General features: G+C 35.3%; 3 protein-coding genes and 1 long non-coding RNA gene across 10 annotated transcripts in view; 2 read left to right on the top strand and 2 right to left on the bottom strand.

Moving 5' to 3' along the window:
- Positions 1-11,618, top strand: part of per2 (period circadian clock 2) — a 62,722-nt gene extending 51,104 nt beyond the window's left edge. For all 5 annotated transcript variants that reach the window (XM_073911775.1, XM_009298837.5, XM_021478637.3 and 2 more), the window contains 4 exon segments: positions 1,638-1,815; positions 4,155-4,362; positions 8,041-8,191; positions 10,481-11,618. In XM_073911775.1, the coding sequence (XP_073767876.1) occupies positions 1,638-1,815; positions 4,155-4,362; positions 8,041-8,191; positions 10,481-10,648 (705 nt within the window). In that variant the 3' untranslated portion in view covers positions 10,649-11,618.
- Positions 11,619-14,365: 2,747 nt separating this feature from the next.
- Positions 14,366-27,758, top strand: part of itm2cb (integral membrane protein 2Cb) — a 22,277-nt gene continuing 8,884 nt past the window's right edge. The window contains exons 1-3 of one of the 3 annotated variants that reach the window (XM_021479096.2): positions 14,366-14,507; positions 22,028-22,252; positions 26,030-26,170. In XM_021479096.2, coding sequence (XP_021334771.2) covers positions 14,385-14,507; positions 22,028-22,252; positions 26,030-26,170 — 489 coding nt within the window. In that variant the 5' untranslated portion in view covers positions 14,366-14,384. 3 annotated transcript variants of the gene reach the window in all.
- hes6 (hes family bHLH transcription factor 6) lies at positions 16,313-17,842 on the bottom strand. The gene is given in 4 exon segments (NM_194400.2): positions 16,313-17,237; positions 17,353-17,434; positions 17,537-17,623; positions 17,698-17,842. Coding segments are annotated over 4 exon segments (678 nt in total). The 5' UTR covers positions 17,761-17,842; the 3' UTR covers positions 16,313-16,791.
- The window catches only part of LOC137488208 (uncharacterized), a 23,420-nt gene continuing 17,910 nt past the window's right edge, over positions 22,249-27,758 (bottom strand). Inside the window, exon 4 of the long non-coding RNA XR_011007150.2 lies at positions 22,249-23,774. This is a non-coding gene — a long non-coding RNA (uncharacterized lncRNA). The remainder of the gene's footprint in view (positions 23,775-27,758) is intronic.

The raw sequence follows: 27,758 nt of genomic DNA, 5'->3' as shown, positions 1-27,758 counted from the left end.
GTTTTAATTTTTTTTTTTTTAATTTTAAGGTCAATATTATTAGCCCCCGTAAGCAATACATTTTTTTCAATAATCTACAGAACAAACCATCGTTATACAATAACTTGCCTAATTACCCTAACCTGCCTAGTTAACCTAATTAAGCCTTTAAATGTCACTTTAAGCTGTACAGAAGTGTCTTAAAAAATATCTAGTTAAATATTATTTACTGTCATCATGGCAAAGATAAAATAAATCAGTTATTAGAGATGAGTTATTAAAACTCTTATGTTTAGAAATGTGTTGAAAAAAAATCTGCTTTCTGTTAAACAGAAATTGGGGGGGAAATGTACAGGTAGGCTAATAATTCAGGAGGGCTAATAATTCTGCCTGTATCACAATATTTCTGTAAATCCAGTGAATAATTTATATATTGGCCACGTGTTAAGGACTGTTTCTTTTTTACATTTGAAAGTTTTCACTCAGATGTGAACTCATTCATATGTGATCATATTGCTTTATTTCGATTTTCAGGGATAATGTTTAATTTAGATTGTCGAAATATAAAATATAAACAACTTTTTAAAACAAAAAAACTAATGATTAGAGGATCATCAAAAGAATTCAAAATGCAAAATACTGCTAAATAATATGCAAATATAAACAGTGTAGTTTCAAGATGACACTCTTTTCACTTTGCTGTTATTCATTTTTTGGTCTGCATCCCCATGATGGCTTGTGATACTGCACTCATGTAAATTATTCAAAGTATTACAGGAAACAATATCACATGACAATATAAACGATAGAGCATGACATGAATTGATAGGCTTTTTATTTTGTCCATATGATTGAGATATATATATATATATATATATATATATATATATATATATATATATATATATATATATATATATATATATATATATATATATATTGTTATATTGCACAGCCCTTTCTCAGGTGGTTACAAGTTGGTTTGAGTTTCTTTTTGGTGTTGAACACAATTAGATTTGTTTGATGAATGTAAATTTTTAGCTTTTAGCATGTGTGTAGTAAGTCAGTGACTGCCTTTTTTCAGCATTCTTTACACTTGTTTTGTTAAACAGAGGAATAAATATGTGAAGGGTGCGTAACTAATGACAGAATTTTAATATTGGAGTGAATTTTTCCTTTAAAGTGTGATTTTGTTTATTAATTCCATGTTTAAAACAGTATTGTTCTATATGTTTTATGAACAGCAAGGCAATAAAAGGCAAATAAATTCACATGTAATACTTGTACATTACCAAAAGATGGCAGTGTTTGCATCCTTAGCATCTTGCTGTAAAAGCATGCAGTTATTGCGTTAATAATAATAATAATAAGATTATTGCAAAGTTTATTTTAAGAAAAGTAAGCAACTGCTAATTAATTAGTCAAAAAATTCTAGGTATAAAAATGTCCTTTCACATTTATCGATGTGTTGTGATATTAATACAATTTCCCCAGTTGACTTTGATCAGCTGTACTTAGAGAGGGTTTTCTTTCCTTTAGAATGACCGGGGTTCATTTGTAGGGGATAATTCAAAATATTTAGATGGATTTTGTTTTGTACCATTTCACTCTTAAATATGTTGAATTCATGCATTTCCTACTTTTCTCTGTTTTTCTAGGATGAAGGATCACCTGTGGATGGTCAACACAGCGATGCGCTCTCTTCATCAAGTGACCTGCTGGACATCCTGCCGGAGGACTCGCGCTCGGGCACCGGCTCTGCCACATCTGGCTCCATGGGTTCAGGATCAAACCGCTGTGGGACGTCTGCCAGCGGAGGATCTGCCAGCAGAACTGGTGAGCATTGAAGATTTTATTGCTGGTCTGAAGGGTCTATAGTTTACACAACATCCAAAGTTATAAATCAGAAATGCTTGTTGCGCATCAAATCAGCATTTCAGAATCATTTCTGAAGCATCGTGTGACATTAAGCATGGGTCTCAAACTCAATTTCTGGAGGGCTGCAGCTGTTTTGCTGCAATCCTAATCAAACTAAAAAACACAGCTGATCCAAATAATTGAGGTGTTTAAAAGTGTCTTGAACACCTTGATTAGTTGCATGAGCTGTGTTTGATTAGGATTAGATCAAAACTGTGCAGAGCTGCGGCCCTCTAGAAATTGAGTTTGAGACCTATGCTCTAGAGTAGTGATGCTAAAAAAAGCTGATTTATTTCACAGAAAGTATTGATATTAAAGCGATCACACAGAAAAAGAACTATTCACTTGAGTTGATCCAAGCCTTTGGGAGTCCTTTATTTGTTCTAACATAAAAGAAGATATTTTGAAGAATGCTAAAACCCTGTGACCATTAACATCCATAGTAAGTAAAACGAATCCTATGGAAGTCAATAGTTACAGGTTTCCAACATCTTTCAAAATATATTATAGTATGTTCAACAGATTGAAGAAACCCATAAATGTTTGAACTTGTAAAGGGTGAGTAAATTAGGACATGGATGATGTCAAATGTGTAGAGTCTTGGACCAATAAACAATATTTAATAAGTGACGTATAGGCCAAAAAACCCAAAATTTTACATTTGACCGATGCATGAAAAACTGCAGTGTTTAACCTTCAAACATGAATGACTGCAAGCCTTAAATGTAAACACATGTAATTAAAGGAATGCCATACTGCCATTTATTATAGCTTCTTCTAGTTTTCTAGTTTTATTTTAAATGTTTATGTTTTTTATTGTTCTAATAATGTCTGCCAGTCAAATCAGTACTGCACATACTGTAAAAACACTGTCGTTGTTATATTCGTAACATCTTTATAAACAAACGTGTGAAAGCAACAGCAAAACAGGAAGAAACGCATTATCTAAACACAGAATAATTAATCAACACAAATACTCAAACGTATATTTTCCACTTCCCTTAAATTATTTTGTAGTTTCTTTGTTTTGTGTTACAGTACAGACTGGCTCTGCTTTCAACTTTTAATGGGGCACTCATTTAAACACTCACTAGAGTTTAACTGGGGGTTATTACAAGCCTTTAGAACTAAAAATATATTTAGTAATCAATAGCTAGGTTTCCATCCACCTAGTTTTATGCATATTTTTAACTGTTCCATAAAAACTGCTTGATGGAAACACCAAGATGTTCATACATTTTTAAATGCGGATTAAAAAAAATGTATGTGCACAGCTTAGTAGAGTTAACTTTACCTTATTAGAGAAAAAAAGTGCATAAACTATGAAGGAAACCCATTTGATGGATAGATTTCATTCATTCATTTTTCTTTGGCTTAGTTTATTATTTATCAGGAGTCACCCCAGCGGAATGAACCATCAACAATTCCAGCATAAGTTTTACACAGTGCTTCCAGCCACAACTCAGTACTGAAAAACACCCATACACACACTTATTTACACATACACTACAGCCAATTTAGTTCATCCAATTCACCTATAGTGTAAATCTTTGGACTGTGGGGGAAACCGGAGCACCCGGAAAAAACCCGCACCAACATGGGAAGAACATGCAAACTCCACACAGAAACGCCAACTTGCCGAGACTCAAATCAGTGACCTTCTTGCTGTGAGGCGTCAGTGCTAACCACTGAGCCACCGTGCCACCAGGATAAATTTCAGTATACTCTTCAACAGATGATGTGATGGAAAAAAATGGGTGTGATTGTACAATATTTAATAAACAAACCAGCAGAATGACAACATTATAAAAGATTTGAAGTGTTGTGTTGGTCATCCTAAAATCCCTCAGCCAAAGTCTGTCATCAAAGCGGTTCAGTATCATTACGTCCAGCTCTCTTTTGAGCATCTGCACTCCCGAAGATCATCTCACGCCTCCAAAAGACACTGTGCATTTCATCTTCTAAGCTGATTGTCATTTATTATATAAGAAAAGGCCCTCAGTGACTTCTACCACAGCACATTACATTTTTCTTTTTGATATTTTGAGCCGGTTTATCACAACTCTGTTCCCTTTGACTCATTGAACATAAACTGTACATTATTCGCAAATGCTTTATGCAATATATTAGATTTGTGCGTACATTTAATTCACATCTTTAGAGGGAAACAAAGCTTGTGTTACTGAAATACCATATAAGCTTCTGTGCTTGATTGTAAAGTGTTAAAAGTCCATTTCTCTCTCCTCTTTTCATCGCAGAAAGCAGCAACAAGAGCAACAACAGCAGTAACTACTTTGGCAGTGTGGATTCATCCCAGAAATCCCACAAGGCCAAGGCTCAGGGCTCTGGTGTGCTGGCTCTGGACGGCAGTGAGAATCTGATCAAGTATGTACTGCAGGACCCGCTCTGGCTGCTCATGGCCAACGTGGACGAAGATGTAATGATGTCATACCAGTTGCCTTCTCGGTGAGTGCGCAGACTGGAGAAACAGACACCACCCTCCCTCACCCCTGCTACTAGTGATTCATTCAGTAATTTTCCTTAAGCGCAGTCCCTTTATTTATCAGGGGTCACCACAGCGAAATGAACCACCAACCCAGTACAGGGAAACACACATACACTCTCGCATTCATAAATATAAACTACCGCTAATTTAGTTTATTCAATTCACCTACAGTGCATGTCTTTGGACTGTGGGGGAAACCCACGCCAACACGGGGAGAACATGCAAACTCCACACAGAAACGCCAACTCACCCAGCCGGTACTCAAACCAGCGACCTTCTTGCTGTGAGGTGCTAACCACGGAGCCACCTTGCAGCCCTACTAGTGATTCCCGCCTTAAAATAACCAGGCCAAGCCATCCCTCACCTTCCTGCACTACATCAGGCAGCATTTAGTAGTTTATCTTTTCAACACACCTCCATACCTCAACTATTCCGACACAGTGCATCAATGTCAGAACATGTCAGAAGCTAAAAGTCGGTCTAGTAAAAAGCTGCAGCCTATTATCAGTTATCAAATAAAGCATAAATTATGATGGCATTCATTATAAATTGTGTCGAGAGAGAAAATCTTGAAATGTTAGCTGTACTCAGAACAGAATATGATCAAATTTAGAATATCAACATTGTACAAAATGATGTATAAAAACGTTAAATCACAAATAATAATAGTCTTCATTTTAAAATTTCAATTCAAGTGTATATATATCTCGCCCTTTTCACAATAATCAATGTTTCAAAGCAGCTTTACAAAAGGTGCTCATTATTGCATTATAATCAAATTCAGAAAACTTAAGGTTATTAGTTACTATAACTTTATTAGTTACTAATAACATTAGCTTATAGCTTTTAGCAGTTAAAGTTATTATAAATAAACATAGTCAAAATGCAGGTATATAGTTTATAGGAGATGTCTACAGTTGAAGTCAGAATTATTAGCCCCCCTGAATTATTAGTGCCCCTGTTTATTTTTTTCCCCAATTTCTGTTTAATGGATGGAAGATTGTTTCAGCACATTTCTAAGCATAAGAGTTTTAAGAACCTATTTCTAATAACTGATTTATTTTATCTTTGCCATGATGACAGTAAATATTATTTGACTAGATATTTTTATTTTTTTCAAGACACTTCTATACATCTTAAAGTGACAATTAAAGGCTGAACTAGGTTAATTAGCTTAACTAGGCAGGTTAGGTTAATTAGGCAATTTATTCTATAATGATGGTTTGTTATGTACACTATCGAAAAAAATTAGCTTAAAGGGGCTAATAATTTTGTCGCAAAAATAGTTTTTAAAAAATTCAAAATTGCTTTTATTCTAGCCGCAATAAAACAAATAAGACTTTTAACAGAAGAAAAAATATTATCAGACATACTGTGAAAATTTCCTTGCTCTGTCAAACATTATTTGGGAAATATTTAAAAAAGAAAAAAAAATCAAAAGAGGGCTAATAATTCCGACTTCAACTGTATGTGCACATGTTCAATGAAGTGTGTTGTCCTTGAAGGACAAGTGAGCTCGATAAACAATGGATGTCTAGGTTTTGAACTGAGAGAAATTTATTTAAGTTTAAATTTGGAAATCTGTATATACAGTTAATAAATCAAACATGCATTATTCATCATGAAGGCATTTGGTATTAACCATGTGGGCCAAGTATGTATACTAGGCATAAAAATGTCTAGCTAAAGCTAAAGCAGGGATTCTGCAGGTTTCACCAAGATAAATTTAAGACTAAGATGTTTTTAAGACCATTATGAATGAATTTTTAGACTTATACAGGGCTAAATGCTAAGGATTCTTTTCGAATATCCTAGTTAGAAAAGATTTTCACTTGCCCTATCAAAAAAATATTAAAATTTAATACATTTAATAATGAAATAATAACAATTTTGTTTTCATTTTTTGTATTCATTTTTTTTAAATATCCATTTACAAACCCTTATCAAGAATAGAACAAAACATAGCTGTCAAGTACTTCAGTCTACAATAATAATAATAAATGAATAATAAAATATATAGGTCAGGTCATTATCATCGCAGCAGTAAATAAATGCAGAACTTTTAAGCAAATGTTACTGTAAGTAATTAAATGCTCTTTTTAAATAAAAAGTAACATTTTTTACTGAGATTGGAATTGTTGGTGATTCTATGGGTGTTAACGGCCAGTATTTCAGTAAATTTAAGACTTTTTAAGACCCTTGGGAAACACTGTAAAGCTAAACAAACAGCTCTTATTCAAAATAGATACAATGGTTTTCATAGTTAGAAGTTTAGTTTTTTTTCTGTGCAGATCAATTCCCCCAGTAAATTAGTTTTATTAAAGTGATTCAAATCATTTAGTGAAACGTCGTTGTCAGATTTGTCCATTAGAGGGCGCTGCATATATTTCTGTGTGCACTTCACCACAGTTATCACACTGAAATATATTTTTCTTTCAGCTTTTTTAGAATTTTAAAACAATTAGCATAAGTTCCAGCACATTCCAAAAAAATACACTATACATTATATAACTGCAGGTTAACTGTGTATATACAGTAGTGCAGTGTTTCCCAACCCTGTTCCTGAAGGCACAACAACATTCCACATTTTCAACCTCTTCCTTATCAAACACTCCTGGATCAACTCCTCAGAACATTACAAGAGACTCCAAAACCTGAAATGAATGGGTTACATAAGGGAGACATCCAGAATATGTACTGTTGGGGTGCCTCCAGGAACAGGCTTGGGAAACACTGTATCAGTACACGTTTGAAGTGGATCGAAAATGTTTTTTACATGTGTCCTAACACAACAATGGATGTTGTTGAACTGTTTTAGAACAACTTTTGTGAAAGGTTTTGATTCTCTTGAAATGTTGACAGCTGTATACATTGTCCACCTTATGTATCACTATTTCTCAACCACGTTCTAGGGGGACCACTAGCACTGCATGTTTTGGATGTCTCCTTTGTCTGTCACACCCATTACAGGTCTTTCAGTCTCTGCTAATGAGCTGATGATCTGAATCAGGTGTGTTTAGTTTCGGAGACATGAGCTGCGTTCAAAACCGCATACTTCCATACTATATAGTACGCTAAAATGCAAGCCGAGTAGTATGTCCGAATTCCTAGAATTCGAAAATCAGTATGCGAGAAATACCCGGATGACTTACTACTTCCGGCGAGATTCTGGAGTGTGCATCCCATGCACTCTGCTCTATCCCATAATTCCCTGCAAGATAATTCATGAATGGAAGTGAAGCAATGCAACTGATGCAGGTAGGTCACGTGACCATGACAAAACGGCAGATGTAGTACGTCCGAATTCCATTCATACTGCTCACATTTATACTGTATAGAACGTACTTTTCTAACGGCCGAGTGCATTTAAACTCAAATGCAGTATCTACTGAGTAGTAGGCGGTTTCGGACGCAGCCATGAAAAATGTGCAGAGCTGGTGGTCCTCCAGAAACGTGGTTGGGAAACACTGCTATACACAATTGATTTAGATTGTAATGTAATAACAGCGCTTTACAAAATAAACTTGAATTGAATGAATTTGTTTGAGTCATAATCTTTAATTGACCTGTTCATCCTCATGAAACCAACCAGTGGAGGCAGGCATGGCATTAAAGCAAATCTATTCTTCCATTCTCAGAGACATCCAGAAGGTGCTGCGGGAGGACCGAGAGAAGCTGCGTCAGATGCAGAAGAGTCAGCCGCGCTTCACAGACGAGCAGAAGAGAGAGCTGGCCGACGTGCATCCCTGGATGAGGAGAGGAGGACTGCCTAAAGCCATCGACATCAAGGTCAGCACACACAACAACACATACAGTTGAAGTCAGAATTATTAGCCCCCTAAATTATTTAGTTTTTTTTCCCCAATTTGTGTTTCACTGAGAGCAGATTTTTTCAACACATTTCTAAACATAATAGTTTTAATAACTCACTTCTAATAACTGATTTATTTTATCTTTGCCATGATGACAGTTAATAATATTTGACTAGAGTTTTTCCAAGACACTTCTATACAGCTTAAAGTGACATTTAAAGGCTTAATTAGGTTAACTAGGCAGGTTAGGGTAATTAGGCAAGTTATTGTATAATGATGGTTTGTTCTGTAGACTATCGATAAATAATATAGCTTAAAGGGGCTAATAATGTTGACCTTAAAATGGCTCTTAAAAAATGTTAAAACTGCTTTTTTTCTAGCCGAAATAAAACAAATAAGACTTTTACCAGAAGAAAAAATATTATCAGACATACTGTGAAAATTTCCTTGCTCTGTTAAACACCATTTAGGAAATATTTTAAAAAGAAATTAAAAGAGGGGCTAATAATTCTGACTGTATGTTTACTCAGCATTTTGTCATGATATATTTTTTCAGAAGCCTTTGTTTTTATGTATGCAGATTTAATTATTTTCCCAAGTGTTGATTTATGGAGAGAAGACATTTTTAAACATGATCGTTTTAATTATTAATTTCTAATAACTCTTTAATTTTGTCTTTGACAAGATGACAGTTCAGTGATACCTCTAGGAGTTTTTCCCTCCGTGGCGGCAGGCCTTTTTTTACAAAGATCTACCAACTACCTGTGCCGTTATTTCAATGACAAATGTCGTGAGCTCAGTTTTACAAGTCGAGATCGCATTTATGTAATAGCCTACGAGCATGCGAATCTCTTTGCTTGCGCACCGATTTCCTCTGCTCCTGCGCAAAACTTCTTGCACGCCCCCTCAAATATAAGCTGCTTCAAGAGTGTGCAGATCTTCTTGTGCGCTCTCAAATAAACGCTGCTGAAGTGCGATTTAGTGCGTTTATGTAAGGAGTATGTCTCCAGCATTTATTAGATTCACTAGGAATATTTATGTCTCTAATAGAGCTACAGAGCGATATTAATGCGTTCTGAAGTAAAGTGAAACGGCTACACATCATATTTGCTGGCCTCACGCATCACGCAACTGTCAGTCAGTCAGTCAGAACGTAACATTAAAGGGTTAAATAAATGATGCACAGCACTACTGCGGTTACAGAAAAGTTTTTATAATTCCCTTACCTTTTAATACATTCTGGTGCGATTATTACTCGCTATTAAAAAAATTAAATGTTTTGAATGAGAAGCTGTAATGTAGCCATAGCGATCAATTTTGGCGTGGCGCCCCGCCATGGAAGAATGAATATAGCGGAAACCATGTAGCACATAATATTTGACTAGACATTTTGCAAGATACTAGAATCCAACTTAATGTGTAAATTAAAGGCTTAACTGGGTGAATTTGGCATTTAGGTTAATTAGGGAAGCTACTGGATAACACAGTTCTGTAGACTATAAAAAACATGAAGGAGGCTAATGATATTGCCTGATTCAAGAATAAATGAAAACACTTCACTGCAATCTAGAAACATTTACATTGTCAGTATAGACATTTTTCATGGCTGCTGCATGGAGGGTGCCATAGCGACCAGCGTTTTCCGGTAGAATGCTAAAAATTTCCGTTTACAGCGTGTACAACTGGTAATTTGCTCTCCGAAAATGGGTTTAAATAACGTTTTTAATGGATAACAGTGTTTTTGTGACACACAACTTAGAAATGTGTCTGTTAAACATTTGTTTGGGCTGATTATATATTTGAAATAAAGAGAAACTGTTGACTTTAGCGATGACAAGGCTTCATGTAAACTGCAGAAGATGCCGTCTGACAACGAGGGGAAAACGCCTCACAGCAGCTGTTTTCCATCCTATTAGAGCGTATTTCTTTAAATGATCAGTCCAGGAGATGGTGCTGATGGACAACAGTATTAGCTCTAAGAGGATAAAAGCAGGTAAAATAGATTAAAACTATCGTTTCAAAGCTGTCCAAATGTGACCGTTTACACGCATCAGCTGCCGACCGGAAGTTCTTCGCATTCTCCTTGCGCATACACACAAAGCATCATGGGTAATTTTGCGTTCCAAGAAAAAGGTCTATAAGTACGCCACTTCATCTACCCAATTGACAGCTATAGTAAATGAACACTGACATGCTCATGATCATCTCCTCTGTTATAGTATGATAAGCTGAAGAGTGATTAATAGAGCGTGTTGTTCACCTGCAGGCGTGCATGGGCTGTGAGGAGCTCAGTGAAGCTCTGAATGAAGACGATCCTCCAGATCTGCACATGGGAGAAGCAGAAAACAGCGACGTCACTGCTGCTCCAAACTCACAAGAACTTCAAGAACCTCCAAACTCGCCAACGCACAGCTGTCCCGGTCCAGACACCTGAACTGAAGCTCAGCCATGAGGGACCTTCAGCACCACAGACCTCCAGGAAGACTCTCGCTCGCTCCGCTCCTGTACAGAGACAGTGTAAGTACTGCAGTGAGAGAGAGAGAGAGCGATCGGGTGTCTCCAAAGCCAGACTCTGTGCTGTTCGATGACCATTACTGTTAGAGTGAGCGGATCACTTTCTTCAGTGTTTTTCCTGTTGTCCTGTACATGTACAGACTAACTCATTTCCTTCTTCACAGAACTTTGTTTTGTACTATTTTGTATAAATGTGTGCTGTTTTCTCCTCTGAAAAGCACTCGTAATGGAACTGCTGGTGTTTGCTAGTTGTGTTGTTGAATAGGTTTCTGAATTCCTTTCACATTCACAATTCTTCGCTGAGGACTTGTGAGTTATTTATTGAATTAGGGCAGTGGAATTGTGTCCTAACACAACATCTGATCTCTTCGCTTGAGCAGTTGTAGCTCATTTAAGATGTTTAGTGAATGCATTAGGTGAATTGATCTGAAAAGTGTTTCAGATGAGAGTTCTGGTGCTATGTTCTCGATCAGACCGTCTGTCTGATCATCTGTTGCGATATTGAACCTCAGTGTTAGATTTCTCTTTTATAAAGCGAGGTGTAAGTGATGGTGGTTTAACTGATCTCACAGACTGTCCATGTGTCAACCTGCTGTGAAGCCACAGTTACCAAAATACAGCCGAAACAGAGAGGCACCTTATTCGGGAGATTACAATATGCCATTGGAGGGTCTCCATTTGAATAATAATTCAAATACCAGTGGTGAAGTCAACTTGATATGAAGCTTTAAAGGTTTAGAAATCTATTTAACAATGTTAAGCACACGTTTAAAAGAAATATGCTTGCATTCTGTCACTTTGGAAGCTGTGCAGCCATCTGTGATGTGTCTTACGCTGCCTGTTTGTTTAATAAAGTGAATTTAAAATAAAATCTATTTTTTAGAAATGTACAACTTGTGCTCGTCTCTTTGTTCATGTTAGAGTTCAAATGCAATATATGAAGTAAATATAGCGAAGTTCGAACAAATAAGTATGTGTATGTATTTATATATACATACATGTATATTAAAGGACTACACAGTGTTGGCATAATGGACCCTTTTCACAACACTGTTATGATGCATTTAACGGTCATCAGCATTTTTTTTTATCGTATGAACATTTATGTGTATGTATGCATGTATTATATCATGTTTGCTTCAAATTACAAAAAATCTAACTACCGCTTGGTACCGAGAGGTTTCAAACAGATGAGACAGGACAGTAAATTTGCCTTTCTTCTCTCTTCATGGCTGCCGATATCAGTCTCACACGTTTTTTTCCTTTTTCTGTAAAAGAATGATTTGTTGTACTCTACCGTTTGCTGCGCTCTAAGTTTAGCCAGCTATGACAACTTCTGCTACTGAGTAACCCGGAACTGAAAAGGGTCTATTGAGTACAGCCCATTTTGAAAATGAAAATTGTTATCCATTTCTCAGTGAATATACTGTAGGCAGTGTATTTTGGTGCATTTAAACAAAACAGATTTATTAAACAGATATATTTATTAAAATCATATTTTAGTCACCAAACATTGAGAAATTGAAAGATGATACAATTAAATTCAAGCAAAATATTGCAAAATAATTAACAATTTACACATTTTTTTGCTTCTTTTAAATTTTCTTCTTTTTAAAATTTGTATTTAATATTTTTCTATAACAGAAATGTGGCTGTACTATTTTTGGATGTTATCTTGAGTTATTTTGTTAGATAAGCTCCAGATTTGACTTGAGTACTGACTAATCTAATGTACATGCACAAATATAATATTGTATAGCTTCCTATTAAAAATATGAATTTAAAAGATAGATTTGTCAGGGGTGTTTACTTATATATGCTGAACACTGTAACTTGTGTATATATGCTGAACACTGTGACAAGTGTAACTTAAATGTATATATTAAAAAGATGTGTGTGTATAATATATATATATATATATATATATATATATATATATATATATATATATATATATATATATATATATATATATATATATTTATTCATTTTCTTTTCGGCTTAGTCCCTTTATTAATCTGGGGTTGACATAGTGGAATGAACCGCCAACTTATCCAGCACATGTTTTACGCAGTAGATGCCCTTCCTGCTGCAACCCATCACTTGGTATGTAGTCAGAATTATTAAACTGCCTGAATTATTAGCCCCTCTGTTTATTTTTTTCCCCAATTTCTGTTTTACGGAGAGAAAGTTTTTTTCAACATATTTCTAACTATTTCTAAACATATGGTTAATGATGGTTTGTTCTGTAGGCTATCAGAAAAATATATAGCTTAAAGGGGCTAATAATCTTGACCATAAAATGATTTTAAAAAATTTAAAACTGCTTTTATTCTAGCCGAAATAAAACAAAGACTTTCTCCAGAAGAAAAAATATTATCAGACATACTGTGAAAATTTCCTTGCTCTGTTAAACATCATTTGGGAAATATTTAATAACATTTAATGTATATATGGGGTCAGTATGATTTTTAATGTTGTAAAATAAGCTTCTCCTGCTCACCAAAGTTGCATTAATTTCATCAAAAATACAGCACAATTTGTAAACTTGTGAAATGTTATTGTACTATAAAATAACTATTCAAAAGTAGTTTATCGTTTAATTTAATCATTTATTCCATTCATTTTAAAGATGCATTTTCAGCTTCACTACTCCAGTCTTCAGAGTCACATGATCCTTGATCCTTCAGAAATCACTCTAATATTCTTTTCGGCTTAGTCCCTTTATTAACCTGGGATCGCCACAGTGAAATGAACCGCCAACCTAACCAGCATATGTTTTAGGTGGCAGATGCCCTTCCAGCTGCAACTCATCTCTGGGAAACACCCATACACACATACACTGCAGACAATTTAGCTTGCTCAATTCACCTGTACCACATGTCTTAGAACTGTGGGGGAAACTGGAGCACCCGGAGGAAACCCACGCCAACACAGGGAGAACATGCAAACTCCACACAGAAATGCCAACTGACCCAGCCGAGGCTCGAACCAGCGACCTTCATGCTGTGAGGCGATTGTGCTGCCCACTGCGCCACCATGACACCCACTCTAATATTAATTATTATTATCAATATATTTATTATTAAAGGTAATAGTAAAAAAAAAGCAATGATGACGAGTAATAATTTCATTTGAAACTACATACAATAAAAATGTGTTATTTAAGATTGTAATAAATATTTGACAATTAATCTTTTACATATAATAAGTTTATATTAATTTTCTGACCTTCAAAAATAAACTGACCCCAAACGTTTGACCAGTAGTATATATTTATATATATATATATATATATATATATATATATATATATATATATATATATAATTGAAAAATGTATATGCTTTGTCACTATGAAAACCCGTCCTTCAACAAAACTGTTTATTCGTTTAGAAAATAGTTAAATGTAGTTTGTCAATGAAATGTCCATTTCTATCATTGATTTTTGGATGACCATAATAACCCCCCGCTGATGTCAGTGGTGCGCAAACGGACCGTTGGGCCAGAGGGGCCTTTCTCTGCGCCATATGTTCAGAGTTCAGCCGACCGTTAAAGCGGTTTTTATTATTATACAGCCAGCGCACATCCGCCGCCGCGCAGCGCCCCTTCATGTGCTCTGACTGCGGGTCCGGCTACGGGTTGAGCCTCCGCACATGAAAGGCGCTGTAGTTCCTCTCCTTCACACCTGCGCCAATTTCAGGACAAGGTGTGAATGGTTCCTCCAGGCCTCCTACCAAGACAACAACCTTCAGACGCCGAGAATCCGGCCCTTAGCGGTAATACAACCTGTCAACAGTCTGCGAACACTGGATGTGGATTTAAAACAGTTAATACGTATTTACATCAAACGTGCTCGGACATTCGTCCCGGAAAACCGCAGCTAATGACGGATCTTCTAGCTGATTTGTTAATCCGTTTGGATTAGCTAGGCTTAAATAAATGTAATGTATATCAGACTTTCGTGACTTTTTATATTATTCAGGCAGTTTAATAGAGATAAAACTCGCGCGCTTTTGTAGTTTGCTAATCCTCACGTGAGCTAAATCTAGTTATTTTGAATGAGCTCGGAATGGTTTGGCTTTAGTCTGTATTTGTGATTATGGCTAAATCTTGAAGTAACACGACTACGGTGTTGTTCCTGTTTTGTCACCGTCGGATCCAAACAGACGAATAAAGAAACGTAACCGGGTTATACAACAACTAAAATCCCAAACAAAAAGTAACTGTTAAATAAACCATAGATAAACTGTCAAACGTGTAGATAAACCATTTAGTAACCAAAATACATTCGTGGACAGTAACGTTAGGTTTACATAACTAGTTTTCGTTAGAAGTGAAAGCAACTGGTGGTTTATTTACAAACTCGAATTAGCCTAACTAGTAAAGGCTAGGCTATTGGCTAATTTAGACAAGGTAATCATGGTTTATTAACCATTTATATATATATATATATATATATATATATATATATATATATATATATATATATATATATATATATATATATATATACACACACACACACACACACAAACACAAACACACACATTATTACAGACATTATTAGCCCAATTTCTGTTTAACGGAGAGATCATTTTGTCAACACATTACTAAACATGATAGTTTTAATAACTCATTTCTAATAACTTATTTATTTTATCTTTGCCATGATGACAGTTAATAATATTTGACTAGATATTTTTCAAGACACTTCTATACAGCTTGAAGTGACGTTTAAAGGCTTAATTAGGTTAACTAGGCAGGTTAGGGTAATTAGGCAAGTTATTGTATAATGATGGTTTGTTCTGTAGACTATCGAAAAACATTATAGCTTTAAGAGGCTAATGTTGACCTTAAAACAGCTTTTAAAAAAAATAAAAAATGCTTTTATTCTAGCCCAAAAAAAGAAAAGAAATATATATATATATATATATATATATATATATATATATATATATATATATATATATATATATATATAAACTGAGCTTTAGGAAATGTTTGTGTGTTTTAAAGGGATGAACACTTGAATTGTAAGCATCATGCTCTATCTATCTATTTATCTGTATGTCTTTCTATGCAGATAGATAGATGGATGTTTGTTTATAAAGTTGTTTTCATCAAATAAATGCAGTATTGGTGAGAATATTCCTAAACTATTAACAAATCTATGACCGGTAATGAATGTTTTTTTAAACACAAGTTTGTCAGACAAATCTTCAAAGGTGTATTTTGATGACAGACTTGACCAGAAACACGTACATCAGTCATGACCTGCAGCGCGGCGCATTGTAGCGCCAGTCATCGAGTCTGCAGCAGTGGCGTTGCTCGGCTGCGAGGTGTTCAGTTTAACACGCCTGGGGGTCACCCAAAACCCAAAGCGGACATTCACACTTTTAGACATAGAGAAGGTGTGATCTATAGCTTACATTATTTGATCAAAGCGGTTACAGCTGCTAGATAACTGTAACATATTCTCAGAGTTCTGGGAAAAGTTCAACAAATCTATTAATTAAGCAGTCATCACTGAGTGAATGGACACCACTCTAATATCATTTATATAGAATGAAACATGACACTCTTTGCAGTAGCAAATCAGAAAGATGCTTTAATGAAGGGTAAAATCACATATAAAACACATTATTCCCGACATTTACACTTATTTTTTTTTCTTCCCGTCACAAAAATCACAATAACTGTCATAGATCTATCTACAGCAACGACATTGAAATATTTACATCCTATCCTACAATAATTAAGAGATGGGAACACACTCCCTAGACATATTATTTATCCTTACAGTGTATTTTCTTTAACTTAGCTTATACAAAAAACACACAATTAAATAAAATACTAATTCTGTGTAACTGAAGTGGACTGAAATGCACATTATTGTTGCACCTAGAAGAGCTTACTGAGGGGTATATCCACAGGTCGATGACAAAAAAGTCGCCCTATTACTAAAGTAGAACTGGTTCACAAAGGTGCTCAATCCTGGACTATTTTCTAAACTAGAAAATATACTTGAATGTTCATGAATCGGCGGAGGTGAGCATCTGTCTACCAGGGTCTCCAAATGGACTTGTTGGTGTATAATGTTGGCACGACTGGCGCCTGATCTCCGGCATCTACCGAGATGCGGCTGTGCTCCGTGTCTGTGTCGTCCAGGTCAGAACAAATGTCGTCGCTGGAGGTGGTGGACGGGGCCGGGGACAAGGCGGAGGAGCCACCGTTGGCCACGCTCGTCCCTCCGGGCGACAACGTAGCGTACGCCGCCTCGCCAGGCCAAGTGCCAGAGTTGTAGTCCGAAATGAGGTCTGACAGAATGTCCTGAAAGCGCTCCTCGTCGTTCAGAGGCATACATTCGAGGAGGTGGTTCAGCAGATCTGCGGCGATGGTGGCGTCGATGCCCGGGCAGCTGGACACGAATGTGTGCACTTCATGCATGCACTGGATGTAGCCCGCGGCGAAGCGCTCGTTGGCCTCGCGGTTCACACTGTCAGCCTCTGCGGAGGAGAAAAGCAACGTGACGTCACGACCCAAATAAACGGGATATTTTGAAATGCAGAGAAATATCGGCGAGGTGGCCTTTCAAATACGAGTCTTAACAGCAGCTCTTACCCTTCGCTTTGTTTTGCAGTATACTTTCCACGCGCTTCACGGTCATTTCCAACACCTCGGCGTTCTCCATTTTTACCTGCGCCTACAAATGACGCAAAGCGCGATGTGAAATGTGCGTACAGTGGATATACAGTGAGAGTGGATATGCATAAGTCTGAAGAAGTGATAGTCTGGATAAACTTACATCCGGGTCGGCTAGCAGTAGCCGAAGCTCCTGTAAACTTTCATTTATCCGGGCGCGTCTCTTTTTCTCCACCAGCGGTTTCCTCGTCTGAGGAGAGAAAAATAGTTGTGGGAAACGTCGACAAACTTTTCTGTGGGTGATTAAAAGACGTGTTTGCGTACCTTTCTGTCTTTTATTCCGTAATAATCCTCGTCGTGAGTGTTGCTGCGGGACGCAGGGGCCATATTGCTGCAGTTCAGGACGCTTGAATGGGGGGCAGATGGTCGGCGGGTTCAGTTCGAGACAAAAGTCTGTGCTAACAAGCACTACATATACTGTGGATAGTGGCCGATAGAAGGGGGACATTTATGAGGTCTGATTTACATGTGAATGGACTGACTGGCAACCAATCAACAGCTATGTCTTTGTGCATTGTAAACCAGCCCACCATCTGAACCTGTGTGGACCAGGGGACAGTGAATAGAATTGAATACAACTATCCTGAGGATAGATAGATAGATAGATAGATAGATAGATAGATAGATAGATAGATAGATAGATAGATAGATAGATAGATAGATAGATAGATAGATAGATAGATAGATAGATAGATAGATAGATAGATAGATAGATAGATATTGTCCGTTGAAAAACTCAAATCAGTATGTTAAAGTTATTTTAAAGCAAAAAATATTTTTGGGAACTTCAGACTAAATTGAATATTTTGTTCAAACTGAGTTAAAATGGCCAGGAAAACATGACATCTCAGTGCAGATTTGACATTTGGGACCATTTTAATGTAAAAAATTCAACAATCATGTTTAGAGCAAAAAAAAAACTGATGCTGTTTAAAAAATGACAGACTATAGACTAATTGACATCAAACTGCAAAGAAAGGTATAAAGTGAAAGACCTCAAACCAGAAACAATCCTCTCAGAAATTGAGTCTATTATTATCAAAGCTTTTTTATAAGCAGATCTCTTAAACAACTTTACACTTCCACTTTATTGAGGCTGACATGTTTATGAGCACTATAAACTCTAATCGTGTTTCTGGCCTAGACATCATTGTATGCACATAAACCCCCTCTCAATGTGACAACAACTGTTCAGAATCACAGAGGGAGAGTTCCGCGTAGTGGAAAGTGCGCCCTCTACTGTGATTGAGCTCAGACACACGGCATCATCATTGCCAGGTCCTGCATCACCAGTGCGCGTATGTGTGTGGGCCATCAGGATTGAGGACATCTAGGAAAGTATTAATACATGCAATGCAAAGTGTATGAATAGAAAAGGAGAATGTTAACGTCTAAGGAATAGTAGCTACTGAAAAATAACATGAAAACCACATTTTCGCAAATATTTAGCCTATATATTTGCCCCATATACATATCTACTCATTGCTTTAGTGAATTAAAAAGCAAAGCGAGTTATCTTTTTGCATACTTTTTATTACGTTCAAAACATCATTTAATTTCTGTAAATGTCTTGGTTTAATGGCACTAAATTATTTTTTTAATAAACCACAAAGCCAAAATGCTAAGATCAATCATGACATCTTAAAGGATTTTGTGTTTCATTGCGTGAAAATGCTCGATTTTGTTCACACCGTTTGTAGATCTTAATTCATGTTCTACATCCGAGCCATAAAAAGCATTAATCGGTGTCAGGTTATTTATTGACTTCCGGCAGTCTGATGCAAATCACAACGCGTAGTAGAACACCGTAAACGGCCAAAATAGAACCGGAATGCACATCCATTTGTGGAAAAACTCCACAATAAAAGTCCAAGCAGGCGGAGACGAAGGACTGATTTAAATGATAGATTGGAGCTCTCTCTCTCTCTCTCTCTCTCTCTCTCTCTCTCTCTCTCTCTCTCTGTTGCTATTCCAAGTATTACTTTCAATCTGTGTCAATTATCAAACTACAGTTCAATTTATGGCTAGATAATTGTATTGATATATCATTATTAACAAGGTTAGTTATTTTAAATAAACATGTCATATTAAGAATGAGCACTATCACTGTTTATAATGCAAATTACAGTTATCTTAATGCATAATTAAAGTAATTTATCTTTACATATATTATATAGTACAAAATAGTAATTGTTTAAACATGAAAATATGGAATCGAAGAGTTGCATCATTATTACTTAGATTATTCTAAGTATTACTGTCCTGTAATGTCTGTACAAATTAAATATATTTTTATTTTTCTGAGTACAGTCAAATTAGACTATTCATTCATTTTCCTTGAGCTTAGTCCTTTTATTCATCAGGGGTCGCCACATTTGAATGAACTGTCAACTTACCCAGCATGTTTTACACATCGGATGCTCTTCCAGCTGCAGCCCAGTACTTGGAAACATTCATGCACACACATACACTACAGCAGATTTAGTTTATTCAATTCACCTATAGCGCATGTTTTGGACTGTGGGGGAAACCGAAGCCCACGCCAACACGGGGAGAACATGCAAACTCCACACAGAAATGCCAAATGACCCAGCATGGGCTCGAACCAGCGACCTTCTTGCTGTGAGGCGACAGTGCTACCCACTGAGCCACCCCAAATTAGATAATGTATTTGATATTTTATACATGGTTGTTAATTTGTATTAATCAACCCTTAATATCTGCAAATTACAGATTATTTTCATATATGCAACATTAATATAATACAATATCATAACATCATAATTATGCAGTTAATCACAACTATTTAAAACGAATCAGTAATTTAACACTGAGTTCTGTTTCTCACACAGGTTTTAATTATTTAATATGAATATTTTTGATAAAGCACACATTTCTTATGTCTACAGTGAAAACAGATTGCTGTATTACTGATCAATCTAGTGATGGATATTTCTTTACAGAATAACACTAAATGTCTTTCCATGTTGGTGACCAAAGGCAGCAGGATCAAACCCAGTAGTTCATACAGCCTGGATGTTTAACCAATGTTAAAGGAGAAAAGCAAAATTAGTTTAATATCTACTAATAGTTTAATGCGAAAAATCCAATCTTTTATGCCCCTTGGAACATATTTCAGATCTGAATGGGTTAACAGGCCTTAAATCCTGCAATGTCTGTATAAATTTTATAAATATATATATATATATATATATATATATATATATATATATATATATATATATATATATATATATATATATATATATATATACACAAACACACACACACATATATATATACATATATATATATATATATATATATTTTTTTTTTTCTTTTTTTTTCTTTTCTAAGTTTAGTCAAACCAGATAGTGTATTTGGTATTTTATACATGGCTAATAATTTGCCAAATAAGCCTATAATATTAAGAAATTGTCCATGCAAATTACAGATTATTTTCATATCATAATGCAACAATAATATAATAAAATATTACATCCGTGCATATTTATGCCATTAATCACAACTATTTAACCTGAATCAGTAGTTTAACACTGAGTTATGTCTCTTACACAGGTTTTAAAGATTATTTAATGTTAATAGTTCTAATAGTTCCTAGGTCTACAGTGAACACAGATTGGTGTTTTACTGATCAATATAGTGAAAGGAAAACACTAAAAGTCTTTCTATGTTGGTGAATAAACTCAGCAGGATTAAACCCAGTAGTTTATACAGTCTGCATGTTTAATCAATGTTAGACATTAGAAATAATGTGTGTTCAAATGAAAAGTTACTATACAAATTATAAATAACTATACAATTAACTAACTACTAATAGTTTAATAAAAAAACAAATCCAATCTTTTATGCAGCTTAGAACATATTTCAGATCTGAATTGGTTAACAGAAATCCTGTAATGTCTGTGTAAATTATATTTATTTGTATTTTTCTTAATACAATCAAATCATATAATATATTTGATGTTTTATATACGGCTATTAATTTACCCAAATAAACCTATAATATTAAGGAATTACTGTATGCCATGCAAACTACAGTTTACTATCTCAATGCAGCGTTAATATAATAAAATCACTGCATATTTATGCAATTAATCACAACTATTTAATCTGAATCAGTAATTAAACACTGAGTTATGTCTCTTACACAGATTTAAAAATTATTTAATTTTAATAGTTGTTAGTTAGTTCTTATGTCTACAGTGAACACAGATTGCCGTATCACTGGTCAATAGTGATACAGATTAGTTTACAGAAAAGCACAAATGTGTTTCTGTGATGGTGACCAAAGGCTGCAGGAATAAACCCAGTAGTTGATACAGTCTGGATGTTTAACCAATGTTAGATATCATACTAATAACTATAGAATTATGAACAACTACTAATACTTTAATAAGAGCAACCCAATCTTTCATGTCTCTTGTAACATATTTCGGATGTGAACGGGTTAACAGACTAGACCCCTTTTTCTTTTTTCTTTTTTTTCTTTTTTTTTTTCTTTTTTTGTAAAAATTGTGAGTGACACTAAATTTAGAGAGCAGTCGCTGATTGGTGGACTCTTAATTTGAAGTGTGCCGGAAGCGAGGGAATCCTCTTTAAGTTCGCCCTCTGCCGAGCGATTCATTCACAGCTCAGAAGCGTCCTTGGTGGTACAATCAACACTGGACGTCCTGACCGCAGCAGACTAGCAGGAGTCGACAAAATGGTGAAGATTTCCTTCCAGCAAGTGACTGTGCAGAAGCCAGAAAAGGAGAACGATGGAGACAAAGAGGAAATCCAAATGCCGTACTCTCACGTGAGTTTACTTTGATTTCAATACAATCTCTTTTGCTTTGTGCGTGTAAAACTCCATTATGTTCCTTCTAGTAAAATGAAAACTGCTAAAATAATTTTGAGTGTTTTAATAGTTATATACAAAATAATAATGCATTTTAATTGATATTATAAAGATGCTATAATTTGGTATGATGTCTAAATCAAATAAGACAGTAGTAGACTAACTATAATGTATGAAATTAGAATAATAACTGCAGTTTTAATATTATTTGTGGAGTTTTGCATGTTTAAAAATAGGAAATTACATAGGATTACAACATTTATATGCACATATAGAGATTCTATTTTAAATGTATTTAAGTTTAAAAAACAACACAGGATTAAATGATGGTGACAGTATGACTTAGTTTTTTAATTAGTAAAAAATGCATCTGCCTTTATTTTGTTAGACAAGTTCAAGTTTCATTTAGTATAGTAATGCCAAAGCATTTTAAATATGTATAAGATATGTAATATATTAACATCATCATAATAATAAACTGTAATATTTTATGTCTATGCTGAACTGCTCAGACATTTATGAATGCATTAAATATTAAAGTATTATACGCTAGACTTTGTGGTCTGCATTAGTTGATAGCTGCTGGACGTGAGCCAGTAATGAGATGCACAACAGGATAACATTACATCATCATCCCTCAGTGTGGAGCCGCCACTGCAGATTAGTGCTGGACAAATCAGCCTTGCGTGCGTGTCTCTGTATGTATGTATGTGTGTGTGTTTTCTACATTGACAGTTGCTGTTAGTCTCCTGATAATCGTTATTCTGCTGCAAAACCTTTTATCACCATTTGACTTGAGCTGTACCAGTGAGAATGACTGCAGTCTTTTGTATTCATGTGCCTGGAACACTCAGTCCTCCTTTCCAAATAAAAACAGTGCGCGCTTGATCCAGTTAGCTAGGATTAAATCGGCTCTTTGCTTTCACCAAATGGATGCCCGACATCAGTGTTAATGCAAAAACTTTCTGAGAATGCATTTGTTTGAAGTCTGTTAATATGCAGCAAATCTCCAGCTGTCGTTTTTTCAGAACGAACACTGACGTTTGTGGGCGACGCAGAACATCTCCAGTGCGTCACCGTTTCTAATTTGACCTCATGTGCCTGCATTGATTTTTTTCTCCAGTGGAGTGAAAATGACGTGGATCCATCTGATCTGATACTAGAGCTGTTATTTTGAGCCTGGTACCCACACACGGTCTCCTACCCGCTGCTGCTGTGTGTCCTCCCTACGTAGGAAAGGAACTCCTGTACAAATAAGGAGCGTGGAAGTACAGTACGTGCCTAAAAATATGGCAGTGCCAGGCGGAGATAGTAGCTCTGTCAGCAAGTCTGTTTGATTTGCGATGCTCCAGAGCCTGCGTGGGCTGATGGAGCTGGTGTCCTCGGCGCTGAGAGACTGGAGGCGGATGCATTGCTCACACCACCTGACGTCTTGAGACGCTGCCGTGACTCACTAATGTCTTGGCGCAGTTCTTGGGTGCTGAAAGTGAGGCACTGCACAAGATTAGTTTCTTGCTTGGAGTTTTTTTTTTAGTGTGTTACTAATGTATAAAAGCTGTGAAGTCAAGCTAAATTTATTTGAGAAGGATGATGATTAAGTGAGTTTATGCTCTAAAAAAAGTCAGCATTGTATAATTTTCAGGAAGAACTAAAAATGAACTAATTAAGATGCATTTACTCAAGGTGAAAAATGACTTCAGACATTGTTTCGGGAAAAATAAAAAAATTAGTGACTTAAGAGTATTCTTAGCTATTGTATTTTTTATTAGTTACAAATATTTAAAACTAATCTTAAATCAAGACCTATTTACTGTCATGCTCAGTCAACAGCAGACACCAACTGATTCAATTCTAGGCCATACTTTGTTTACACTACACTAAAGCCAAGCTACATAAAATCTTTTGTCTCGCCAATGTGCGACAAATGCAAGATAGCAGAGGGCACAGTTGCTCACACCTTTTGGCTCTGTCCCCTACTGAATAGATTCTGGACAAACATATTTGACTGGTACTCCAAGGCTTATAGCAGACCTATTCTACCAAATGTCAAACTTGCTATCTTTGGCTTCTCAAATTACATCTTCCCTCTCTTAACCAATGCAAGAGTCTTTAATGCAAGGCATGGTGGGGGCTAAAAGACTAGTGCTTAACATTTGGAAATCTCCTTTACCCCCTTTATTCCGGAACTGGATTTCTCACATGATCTCTGTTATTTAAATAAAGAGACTCTTAGATTTTTAGGGACTAGCTGTATAAGAAGATTTTTGGGGTCAGTTTCTTGATTTTTTTGACAAGAGCAATCCAGCGATCCCTCTGAGATTTAAGTTATATACCCTCTCTAGATTTGATTGCATAATTTATGATGCAAAATAAACTAACAAAAAAGGAAACATTTACTCAAGAAGGACAATTACTTGTAGATTTCTGGAAAATGCATCAAATAGCATGTATAATATTTCTTATGCAAATGTATCTTAATTAATGTTTAAATATTTTTACAGAAAAGCAAGGCAGAAATAAAAGAGGGCAGAGTAAAAGAAAAATTGTATTGATCATTTCTAAATCTTATCAATGCCAATAATTAAAAATTTTAAAGCGACAATGCACCCAAAAATCAATGTTCATGTCAGTCCTTTTATGATGCACAAAAGAAAATATTTCAAAGAATGTGCACAATCAAACCATTTCAGGTCCCATTAACCCCCATTGTCTTTTTGGGCTCATACTACTAAAGTTAGTAGGATCTGAAATCATTTGGTTGCCAACTTTTATTAAAATATATTTATATTGCATATATATATATATATATATATATATATATATATTGCGTTCCACAGACAGGCCTGTAGTCAGCCTGGTGAAAGGGGTGGTTCTTTTTTTCCCCAAAATTGGACATTTTTGCAGCTATTCGCCTCATTTTCTGTTTAATAGTGAGATTTAAATACTGCGTTTTAATGACATTTTAAGCACTATTTTTAGCTGGATTAACTTATCTTGTGGTCCTCATAACCATACTTTTTAATGTACAAACATAGTTACTAAAGATTTGGAATAAAGAAATAAGAATAAATACTTATTTAAAAAAGAAAATACAAATTCGTTACAAAATTTATCATTTAAAATAAATAGGAATCTGTTGAAGATTTTTAAATAAAAAACTGTGGACTATTGTGTCATTTATTAGGCAAATACCATTTAATAATAATAATATTAATAATAATATAAGGCTACATGATTTTTGTAGCCTCTCTTGTAAAACAGTACATTTAAAAAATAATGGATAACAACTATAGCCAAATTAGTTTTCAAAGTAACTTTAATATGGGCTGGTTTTGATGCTTCACGCCTTTTTATCGATCACTTTTTGTTTCAATGAATAAAGTCCAATATTCAAAATAAAAGTCTTTTGTAAAATGTTTTCTCTATTTACTATTTAGTTAAAACAATCTTTTTCTATGGGTTATTTTTACAATTTATGATGGCATAGCAGTGAAAATAAGACAAATGAGATTATGTATGGGACAAATCCTGGAATGTTGTCAGTTAGGGGTGACCACCCAAACCCTCCCCCCTGGCTACGGGCCTGACAGAAGAAAAGTAAATGTAACTGGATTGGAGTTAGAAAAAAAAAGTATAAAATATAAATTTTTCGCTGAACTATTCCTTTTTAACTATTCCTCAGTCCAGACTTCAAAAGCTCCTGAAACTAAGTGAACCTGTTTTGTGTTTCTCCAGAAGGATGAGTTGGTGCTCCCGGTGAGATCTAAGAAGTCTCCCTTCAGTGGCCTTTGGTGTGTGGTGCTCGGCCTGGTGATCTTCCTGTCAGGCTTGATCATGGCCTCAGTGTGCCTCTACAGATATTACTTCAACCCTCAGGTGAGATTCTAGACGTCACCGGATCCGTTTATCATCTCTTATTCATGAGCAAGTCTATCAAAGTTCAGTTTCTCAGCGATCACCATAGCAACACCTTGCCGGATCTTTCATTCACTAGACTAGTTCAAGTGGCCTCTATTTAGAAGCTTGTGCTCTACTTCTGGAACAGTGAGAAAATGGACGAGAACCAAATCTTTTAATCTTCACTGACGCAAAATGCTGACAAAAGTCTGATAAGCCATGCTATAAATTGAAAGATTTTAGCCAAAACAGAATGTTTACTCAAAAAAGAAAACTTCAGTAAAATCTTCTGCTGGCATTCAAGATATATACAGTATAGATATCTTGACAGAGTATATACAGGAATCAGAGAGTGAATTTCAATACCTTTTAAGACCTTTTTAAGGCTCATTCCATACATTTTAAGATCTTAAAACCACTTTAGGTTTCAACTGGAAACACTGGTGAGATTTTAACTTGCAGTATATTTACTAAATAATAATGTAAGAAACTAATCCAAAACTAAAACATTATTCATATACTGGATACAAATCTATTAAATCTAGCTAATTCAGCAGGTTGGCACCTATAGAACTGCAGAAATAATAGTGTTGCCTTGGTTACTGTAGTAAAGACAGCAGCATGATGTGAAATCTAGCAGGATTTTACTGATTTCATAAACTACACAGCATCCTGATATTCACAGATTTAATTCAGGCAAACTTTAGCATACGACCATACACTGCATAATCAAAAATGCTATCAAATGTAATACCTTACAAAATAGCATTTAAGACATTTTAATGCTTTTTAAAGGCATTAAATTTCTCTACATTGATTTATCAACTTTTAATGCTTTTTAAGACCCAGCGGACACCCTGAAAAATAATGATAAGTTATATAAAATAAATATGAGCATAAGATTTTTTTTCACATTTAAATGAGCTACTGAATATTAGACTTGCACATGGATGTTTATTAATAGCGGAATAATCATAATTATGCATTAATCCTCCAATATAGCCAATATTTACTAAACTGTATTACTAAACAGTATATAGGCAGTTTAATTGTTTATATATTTAAAGTATTGTTCGATAAATTTATTTGTCTTCATTTCCATATATTCTATTTATGTTATTCCCATATATGTATGCTTTTAAAGATGTATACTTTTAAAGAAACCCAAAGGTAATGTTATAAATGTATGTGCTTCTTGATATATTTACATGCTCAACTGTGGTTTTCAGTCAGTTGAATGGTTGGAATGTGCCAGTTGCAGGATTATTGTGCTGACAATGATTTGATTATATAATCAGTAGGATTCTACAAAACAAACTGTTTAGACCAAGGATTAAAGACAATGCTTCATCATCTGTTTGTATGCCTCTATATAAACTGACCTCGAAAGACTGCCCTTGGAGCAACCAGAATGGAACCTCTTGTGTGTTCCCTTGCTGCAAGAACATTACATCTTTTAAAATGAATCTTCCTGACTCTAATTGAGAATAACTGGGAATAATTTTTGATCCTGACAACCAAAGATATCAGTGCTATTACTACTTTACGATTTTTATATACTTTACGA

Source organism: Danio rerio, chromosome 2 (assembly GCF_049306965.1).
Source record: "Danio rerio strain Tuebingen ecotype United States chromosome 2, GRCz12tu, whole genome shotgun sequence".
In the NCBI taxonomy this organism is placed as follows: domain Eukaryota; kingdom Metazoa; phylum Chordata; class Actinopteri; order Cypriniformes; family Danionidae; genus Danio; species Danio rerio.
Note: the sequence above shows the minus strand (reverse complement) of the source record. Positions and strands in the feature narration are given on the sequence as shown.